This window comes from Hylaeus anthracinus, unplaced genomic scaffold (genome assembly GCF_026225885.1).
Source record: "Hylaeus anthracinus isolate JK02 unplaced genomic scaffold, UHH_iyHylAnth1.0_haploid 11978, whole genome shotgun sequence".
NCBI lineage: Eukaryota > Metazoa > Arthropoda > Insecta > Hymenoptera > Colletidae > Hylaeus > Hylaeus anthracinus.
This window is the reverse complement of record NW_026534326.1, coordinates 1,442,278-1,451,586: the sequence shown is the minus strand read 5'-3', so window position 1 is coordinate 1,451,586 and position 9,309 is coordinate 1,442,278. Positions and strand designations below refer to the sequence as shown.

General features: G+C 42.2%; 2 protein-coding genes and 1 long non-coding RNA gene across 4 annotated transcripts; 1 reads left to right on the top strand and 2 right to left on the bottom strand.

Moving 5' to 3' along the window:
- Positions 1-145: 145 nt before the first annotated feature.
- On the bottom strand, positions 146-6,210 carry LOC128896773 (coatomer subunit beta'). 2 transcript variants are annotated; one of them, XM_054160232.1, is made up of 9 exons: positions 5,920-6,210; positions 5,191-5,542; positions 4,180-5,118; positions 3,782-4,026; positions 3,224-3,562; positions 2,547-3,146; positions 1,465-1,755; positions 1,297-1,316; positions 146-416 (listed from the first exon to the last, which is right to left on the bottom strand). In XM_054160232.1, exons 1-8 carry the CDS (start codon positions 5,920-5,922, stop codon positions 1,305-1,307), a joined length of 2,781 nt encoding a protein of 926 aa, XP_054016207.1. In that variant the 5' UTR covers positions 5,923-6,210; the 3' UTR covers positions 146-416; positions 1,297-1,304. The 2 variants fall into 2 exon arrangements, with proteins under 2 accessions (XP_054016207.1, XP_054016206.1); XM_054160231.1 differs by lacking the exon at positions 1,297-1,316 and having other exon boundaries at positions 5,920-6,109.
- On the bottom strand, positions 5,964-9,238 carry LOC128896788 (uncharacterized). The gene is made up of 6 exons (XM_054160259.1): positions 8,334-9,238; positions 7,935-8,044; positions 7,764-7,824; positions 7,566-7,691; positions 7,046-7,134; positions 5,964-6,089 (listed from the first exon to the last, which is right to left on the bottom strand). The coding sequence occupies exons 2-6, from the start codon at positions 8,004-8,006 to the stop codon at positions 5,964-5,966; spliced, it is 474 nt and encodes a 157-aa protein (XP_054016234.1). The 5' UTR covers positions 8,007-8,044; positions 8,334-9,238.
- Positions 7,047-8,318, top strand: LOC128896792 (uncharacterized). Its single transcript, XR_008462106.1, has 3 exons — positions 7,047-7,436; positions 7,518-8,069; positions 8,159-8,318. It is a non-coding gene; the product is annotated as an uncharacterized LOC128896792 (long non-coding RNA).
- Positions 9,239-9,309: the final 71 nt, after the last annotated feature.

Here is a 9,309-nt window from a genome sequence, read left to right as displayed (position 1 = left end):
TGGTATGATAATATATTTGACATTCCTCGAGTGAGTAGAATCTTCCTGTAAATTCCCTACTTTCTACGTTGTGCTTATTTATAAGAATCTCAGGTTCCTTGAAGGCTGCAGCTGTAAAAGGAAGTAAGAGAAATCTCCCGTGCCATTCTGTTATATTAACAATATATTTAATCTTCGTCACGCGGTTAAAGCCCGCGCGTACATTCTTAATTGGATGCGTTGATGATAAAAGCACTCGCGCACAAGAAATGTCCTTCAACAGTAATACTTGATTCTAAACGACTCCGATCGACTCGCGGGGGAATGACTGACGGAAGGAGAATGGAAATTGCACGTCTGGCGCGCACGTTGCTGATCTCGCCTTCCAGATCGAGGGGCTAATCTTCCTCGAGGAGGTCGTCGTCGAGACTCACGCCCTGCAACAGAAGAGTATCGTTTCAGTTGCAAATTACGCTTGCTACCTTCGGTACGAAGCTTGTACTGTTTACAAATACTGCTATGCTTAGATATTTGCAGGGTGAAGAAGAACAGTATGATAGAAAGGGTGTAGCAGGAGTTGAAGCGGGTTCCAGTGTTATGAGGCTGCAAACAAAATGCATCGTGGGATGAACTAGACTATGATTGATCGTAGGCTGTGAAATTAATGCCAGGTTCATGGAGCACATTTTGATCTATTCCTACTGACTCTTATCCACATAAAAAGGCAAGCATACATCCAAATTCATTGTTGTCCAAGCCTCCTGATTAACTCTAAGTAAATTAACTGTATCCATTAAAGCATTACATCAAATAAAATTCATTTCTAATGAGAAATCTCTGTAAACCTAGCGTCAACATATAATGGTCTCTCAAGCATTTTAAACAATAGTCATCGTGTATCTGTGAAACCATTCGTAGATGAAGTTTGAAACTTCACAGGACCATTAAACCCTTCTCCGAGGTACCTACCACCTCCTTGTTTTATTTCTCTGTTTCACCTTTCTCTGGCTTGTTTAATGCGCCATTTGGCCTGCTCGATAGGTGGAACGTGTTCACATACATCAACCAGGATCGATACAAGCCGTGCAGGCGCGTGTGCGTGATACAATATGCTACAGACTGTTTTGGTAACGCAATACCCTTCTAGGGTTACGCTTCCATATTTTAGGGTATCAAGCCAACGTCTAGTTACGCTCCTCTCTGTCTCCCATTCTCTTCTCTCCCTTCCGATCGACCTTGATTCGTTTATCTCGCGACTTTCGATATCGCAACGTCGTTTAATGAATATCGAGGACGTTAGTCCTCGTGCAGACTTACTTTGTTATTCAGAAGCACCACTTATGCGTGTCGCAGGCATGCACAGACAATGGTTACGTTTAAGAACCGAAATAATTCCAGGAGGTGGGATGGAAACATTTAAGACACAAAGGTCGAATTAGGGAAGAGATCGCTCGGGTGAGAATGCGTTAAAATGGGAGGACTTACGGTAGTGTCAATGGTATCGTCAATTTCGAGATCGAGGTCCAAGTCGTCGTCGTCCACCGTGAGTGGCCTGGAACTGCTGGTTGTGGTCTTGGTCGTTTTCTGAGGTGCAGTTGTGTTTTCGGTTGACGCAGGGATTACCTTATCGATATCCAGATCTATTAACCTATTCGTCAGCTCTTCAGTAGTCGATACTTCTGGTTTGCTGTTGCTGTTGACGCCTGCTTTGTAAGTGAATCGATTCGCCTGCTCGGCTGCCAACATCTCCTCCAATGGCTTTCGTTCTGTATTGGGCTGCGATAAAAAATAAAATTGTATTCGCAGTTTTATAGAGGTTTCCTTACTGTACAACTTTTATTTAAATAATTTTGTTTTATCTGTGAAGTGAAAGTCAAGTTATTGTTCGATATTGATACTGCAGATAACCTCCCAAAAATCATTCTCCTATTTTTTTAAAATCGAGCTTTCACTTTAGAGAAAAACTTTGTAGATATTTTCTGTAGGGTTCCATCAGATCTACCATGGAAAAAAGTTTGAATAAAAAATCTCCATTATTAAGAGAGCTGCAAGATCTGGAGGAGGCAACCTTTGCGAATACTTAAGAAAGTCATCCGTTCATTTTTAAAAAATTGAGTTTTCGCTATAGAGAAAAACTTTCTATATGTTTTTGGCGGAGATCCATGAGATCTACAACGAAAAAAAGTTTCGATCCAAAATATTCATTATTAAGAGTTTTCTGAATTTTTGAAAATTAGGTATCTCATTACCTGTTTTTCCGTCAAAATGAATTAAAAAATGAAATCTTTCAATAGTTTGATATTTTTTTAAAATTTCTTCACTTAAAGACGCACACTTGCCCGTCTCGATCATTGAAATCCATTTATCCAATCAAAAGTTATGATTTTTTCAAATTTCACTCGAGAATTCTGTCCGAAGCCCGGCTCACGGATTTATATTAAACAATAACTTGTATTTAATAACAAATGCAACCAAATTGTTTATACAAAAGTTGTACAGTATGAGAGCCTATGCAAACTCGCGAACGCTAAATCGGGCAGACTAAATTAAACTACATATATATTTACTTGAACCGTTGGAAAAGCTGACGCGGGAATCTTCTTCTTGGCTTCCTCCCTCAGGAACTGCTCGACTCTCAAAGCCTCGCTGTAACCAGGGAACAGGTTCTCGTACTGTTCAGGATCGGCCAAGCTCTGTCCAGCCTTCTCGCTCACCGCTGACAACTTCTCCTTCCACAATTTAACGATCGACGAGATTTTGCTGGGCGCGTACGTTCTCGCGAAGAACGCAGCCTCTGGAATCCTGTCCGTCTTAACGAGAATGTCCAAGCATTTGTCGAGTTCCCCGAGAATGAAGTACGACAAGAACGATATGTTATTGTTCCCGGTACTGTCAGCGTCCGCGCCGAGTTTCTCGATCATATTCGCGTTTCCCGTGCTGGTGGCCAGCAACAGAAGCCCTCCAAAGTCCTGCGCCTGATGCAAGCACTCCTGCGCGAGGCACAGCTTGCCCTTTCCCGTAGCCAGAGACGCCAGCTGCCGCCACTTCTGCTGGCTGTTAGCTTCTTTGGCGAGCGAGTGAGCCGTGACGAGATCTTTCAACGCCAATGCCAACTCGAACCTGTGCTCCGGGTCCGTCGAAACCGCCAACGCTTGCTTCTTGAAACCCTGCAATCAGTTACCAGTCGTGTACCGAGTTCTATGCCGAGCTACAGTCGAGAGATAGGTCGTACAAGGACGCGAACCTGCTTTTCCAGAAAGTGCGCGACTCTGGTTCGATGCTCCTTTGGTACCGTAGGTAGAACTCTGTCTGCTGTCTCAAAGTCCTTTCGCATAACGGCTGTCTGATACTCTAAGACGGAGAGTAACAGGGAATAGGAGACAACGGAGAGCTCCTTGTCGCATAAGTAGAGTCTGTTATCCCTGGGGACGTAGCCGAGGAGGTACATCGGTCTGTCCAAGTGCGAGACGGTCACTACTTCGCCACCGACGATGTAGTTTACTCGATTCACGCTGTTTGTGTAGATGAAACAGTCGCCAACCCACAGGCCGGTCTTCACTACTTCGCTCACCTCTGCTATCATCTGTAATATTGTTAATGGACGTTGTACAGACTCTTTCTTCTAGCTTATGCGTATATCATCTAGCGATTAACGCTAGGTTCACAGAGCTCATGTTTACCCACTGTTCGCAAGAAAGTTTAAAGGAACCATTTACATTCTTCGCCAACCTCGTTGACATTCATTCATACAAAGAGCGTATGTGTAAGTGATCTCTGTAAAGCTAGGGTTAAGGTAACGTGCCTCGAACGCGCTCTCGACGTCCTCGATGTCCTCCGAAACCTCAGGAACGTTCGCGACAGCGTCAGCCTGGTACTTCAAGATGAAGTATTGATCGGAGGTGGCCAACGCCACGAGAGACGCGTTCTCCGCCCAATAAACGTGCGTTGGCTGAATGTCTATGCGACGAATTAACTTCAGCGTGTCCCAATCGAAGAAGGACAAGCCAGATCCTGAAGACACTCCCAACAGGAATCCCCCGAAAATACCTAAAAATTACCGATTCAGTTTAAGATATTCCACACAAATAGGGCATACATTTAAACTTCATCCAGGAACCAAAATGTACAGTGTAATGTAAAGTCGAAGGTATTCTAAATTTATTTAATAAATACTATTGTAAATTTATTTAGAATGCCAACCGTCAGCTCCGAAATCAGGTTTGAAGCTCTTCTTTTCCTTGAAGTTCTTGAAGACCTTGACAGTGGTGGTGCTTTCCCTGACAGCGTACTGGCTGGAATCAGCAGCCCACACGAATTCGGATGCCTGACCGAACGCCTTGTTCCTCAGCGCCATGGATGTGTAAATAATATACTCTCCGTCCCCACAAACCACCAAAAATCTGCCGTTGGGATTGTGCTGGATAGTTTGCGGATAAATTTCGCAGGCACCCATGTCTTTGACCGCTAGAGGAAGCCTTTCTCCATCCTGCGCTTCCTCTCCCAGAGCCTTTAGGTTCACTTGCTGTATCTCGCTGTGTTTGGCCCAGACAATTTTACCGCCTAGCGAGTCCATGGAAACCGCCGGCTCTTCCCTGCCAACTTTCACCATAACGCTACCCTCGTCGTAGCCGATCGCTACGTTGTTCGAGCCTCGCATACTGGCGATCGTCCATACTCTTTCGAAAGCGTAGTTGAGAGAGGATTCTAATCTGTACGTTCCCGCGTGCCATATTCTGACGGTTCCGTCTTCCGAGCCAGTGAGAATGATGGGTAATTCTGGATGGAAACAGACCGCCGAAATGTTCTGCGTGTGTCCCTCTAACGTCTGCACGCACGTTTTGTTTTGGTAGTCCCATATCTTAACGTATTTGTCGTCCGCTCCAGATATCAAGTATGGTTTGTCACCGCCGTGGTAGTAATCTACGCAATTTACGCCTTTCTCGTGGCCCTCTAACGTGAAATTGGCAGTGGAGGATCCTAATTGCCATACTTTCACTGTTCTGTCCAATGAAGCACTGGCAAACGTATTATTATCTTTAGGATTGAACACGATCTGCATGACGTAGTGAGTGTGTCCCTCGAAGACTTGCTGCCCTATCCAAGCCTTCTCCCAGTTCCACAATTTGATTAACATGTCGTCTAAATGGGACAATTCAAAGAATTAAAAGTTGTAATATCAGATTTCAAGGGAATGGATCTTGCACCACGTACCGCTACTAGTTAATATAAATGGCTGTGTCGGATGAACCGCTATGCATCTGACGTAATCGCTGTGCGCTTCGAAGGAATGCACCCGCTCCAGAGTGTTGTAATTGAACACTCTGATGAGCATGTCATCCGAGCCAGTGACAACCCAATTTTTGCGTGGCACGAATTTGGCTGTACGCACCGGCAAGTCGCATACTTCGAAAGTCTTGACCAACATTTGAGTCTCGTGGTTCCAAATGTTGACATTGCCCTGGTAGAGAGAACAGAGCATCCATGGTTCTGTTGGGTGGAGATCCACGCTCTTCACTCTGTCAGATCTAGCGGTTAGCTTCCGCTTGATGTCTAACCTGAGTGGCTGAAAGAGGACGATACATGAAATAGCGATTATAACAAAGTTTTTGTCATTGCGTGACTTTCTTGGTATGCAAGGATACATTTATTAGCTTGCATACTTTAATATGCAGGATCTTATTTGGAGATACAATCATGACAAAGAAATGACATATATTTTTGAAGAATGATATTAGGGTTAAAAGCAACGCAGAAAACTTTCATTTCGGAGTTTGTAAGTAGAGTTTGTGAAGTTGCGAGGAAACTGTTGGAGGAATGATGAAGGGGAGTGGATATTTTGACGTGTCAGGCGGAGATGCAGTGTCAATACAAAGTGTCCACAGGTGTTTACCGGCGACATAGAATTTAACAGCGAATTAGAATCATTCTCGAGATACGTACCATGTTTCGCTGTGCAACTTGCTTTTCCTTTACGAGGTACTCAATTACTCGGGACTCGACGGAAGGAACACATTAACGGCTCCAAAATCTCCTGCCATCAAGTTAGGACGTGGCCAATGCTTATATTGAAAATGGCGTCCGCGTGCACCAGATTGTTCATTGCTAAAGAACTGATAAATAAAACGCTTCGGCACTAGTTCCACGTTAACGTTCTTACAGATTGCGTTAATCGTCGCGTGATCTGTAATAAATTGATCACGAAACGATCGTACGTATGCGTGTATGTGCTTACGTTACATTGGTTAGGATTGTTCCGTCGATAATATCGACACTATCACGTGATCTCGACGAGTCTTGTGGTCAATGGCGGGGTTTTTGAATTGGAATCTTTTCGTTCCAAGTGGCGAATCGTATGATTCAAAATAGAATTTGGCTTTGGTTACGAGTAAAAAGACGAGTATGAATTTTAATAAATTCGTTGTGTATTAATAGGATTCTTTGATTTATAATTAATGCAGGAATAATTATCGGTGAAGAAACGCCCACGTTGCAGTGAAAATAGTTACCTAGTGTATCTATAAAATGGCGCCACTAACTAAAACGGTCGATAATTATTGCTAAGATAAACAATTGTTCATAGAAATGATGAATTCGAATAATAAAGTTAGATACTATAGTATTACAATGCAAAGAATCGTATTAGTTATGCATTTATTGTAAATAATAAATAATTTTTTGAAAGGCGGCGGTGGCGCCATCTAGCGGCGACAGCGGAAACTATTTTCACTACAAGCTTGGGCGCTTTATACCACCGATGGCGCCACTATCTGCAGGAATCTCTAATTATTTTTAAATTGAATAATTACTGATACAGATGGTAAATTTGACGTATTAATTAATATATTGTAGTGTTATAAAACAATAAATCGTATTAATGACGCAAATAATGCAAAATTTATAGAAAGTTAACAGTGGCGCCATCTTGTAATGGGGCAATGGACAATGGGAACTACTTTCACTGCAAGCTTGAGCGTCTTGCCATCGATTTTCCACTGACATTTGTTACTCTTATTACTATCTTACTGTCATTATTATTATTTATTATATAAATGTATGAATACCCAACCGCTAGGTGGCTGCGTGTTCGTACCAACCCAAAAGAGAACTCGCAAAGTTCGCATGATATATACAAGTTCGATTCGTCCAGTGAATTATCTGAAACAAAAAACAACAAAACATATTGTAGATTCCTATATCCTATAATATCCCATCACAATAATTTCAAATTCTACTATATGCCGGTATCTTAATATTATTAAACATTTCCTTTTTTAAATTGATGAAAACTTTGAATTCGTCTAAGATTCCTCAGAATTGCGAATAATAGCTGCAAGCCTGGCAAATTAAAAACAAGACCGTTTTATAACAAAGTCTTTGATATAAACTTTAACCGAATACTGTTTCTGAATTTTGTAAGTAGTGTAATAGATACACAACATTTTTGACAGTGTTCAAAGGTAAGATTCGATCTACAGACTTATATCAGAAATTAAAATAAGATAGTTGGTCACGATCGGAGAGTTAATACCCGATTTTAGTTTTCGCAGTCCCTGTTGTCTTCCACGCTGAAATATTCGGACTGGTACCTGTTTCGTGTAGAGGACCGCAGTATTGATCACTCGGGGAGGAAAAGGCACGTTGGGGGTGGCTGGCGAACACGTGGCACTGGTCCAACTTCGAAGGGAGGATTTTTCTGAAAGAAAAAATGGAAGCTGGTAGACAAATAAATTTCGTTAAATATAATTTAAAATTAATCTACCTTCCCAAAGAGAAGAAGGACTCACGTATCTCCAAGAAGCTCAAAGAAGGATACTTGAGAATATTCAATAGAAATCCTTCAAGGACCTCAGCAATGAAAAATATTCAAATAAAGCCTTAAACGTAGTCTTCGTGGTCATGTTTACCTTCTAATACAGCAATTGGGAGCACGCAGAGCTTACACGAGAATAATCTACCTTGCAACGTGCTGGGGTATTGATCCACTTTGGCTGAAATGCAGATTTCACGTGCTCGGGGGTTCCATGCATTTCTTTCTAATCGCAGCATTACTCGTGCAGTAATATTGCTGGAAAAGATGAAGAATTTAAGTGGTAATAACAAAATGAATTACAATCGTAGCTAGGAAATGCGATATTTTGCTTGCATATTATTCTTTTCAAAATTTGTTTTATTATTCTAGAAAAATTGTACAGGGTTCGAAAAGGTTTGGAGACATGGGTTTTGGGAGGTGTCGTAACATGGTCGATGGCTTCCAACTGGAAGACGCTATTGAAGGAGGCGGAGGGTCTCGAGTGGAAGGAGGGAGGCGGTGGGAACGAAGGGAGAACGCAATCAGAGGGGTTGATAATACGAACAAGCTGATAGGAACCGACCCCAAGAGGAGCGTAACGGTGTTGGTATATAAGGCACGAGCAGCGAACGTCTGCTCCTGACAGCCCATTACCACTGTACAAACGCGGCCACGGAGCTCCGGGAGGATGGCGAAATCTCTCTCTCTCTCTCGCTCTCTTCTCTCTCGACGGCTGGTTCCGTCCCTTTCCGCGTCTGCTTCCCTCCGACAGCGTTTGCTCGCTCTTTATCCGGTTGTAGAACTTGCTCCACCTGCGGAAAGGACGTCGAGAATGTATTATACAGGTTGTATCACAGTTCCTTCCAGAAACGTCGGAGGTCCTTGAAAGGGGGTGTTCGGGGGAGAGAGGAAGATTTGGAACAAGTTTTTCCTTAGCGAAAATGTTGTCCGAGGCTTCGTTAAGGAGTACAGAGTCGTTAAGGAGCTAGACAGACGCAGTAGTATAGGCTACGCTTTAGTCGGACGCAGTAGTATAGGCTCGCGCTAGACAGACGCGGTAGCATGGGCTATGCGCTCGGCGACAAGTCTTCTACATGGTTTCTACATACATGCTTGTGTGAAGTCATTTTCTGTATTTGAAACAATTTTGTAATATTATTTTAAATGTCTTAAATATGAACTAGGAAGAATTGACTTTCAGGTAATTCAACAATTTTGTATACCAATATTCTCTGTTTAAGAATGATTTATATGTATAAAACATGTAATTTCCTTGTCTATGAGCCTAGGAAATATAAAGGTATTTGTGTGTGAAGCTTCTTGAAATTTAGTTAATCGTTTACTTTAAATTTTGTAACTCTGGTAAAAATTGATGGAATGGTTTGAAATTTGGCAGGCTTCTTACCTATAATAATAGGAAGAAGGGCAAATTATTTCAGATTTTTACCTCACTTATTTCCTTATCTATAGCCCTTGTAAATATGAAGCTATTTATGGTGAAGCTTCTTGAAATTTAGTTAATCGTTTACTTTAAATTTTGT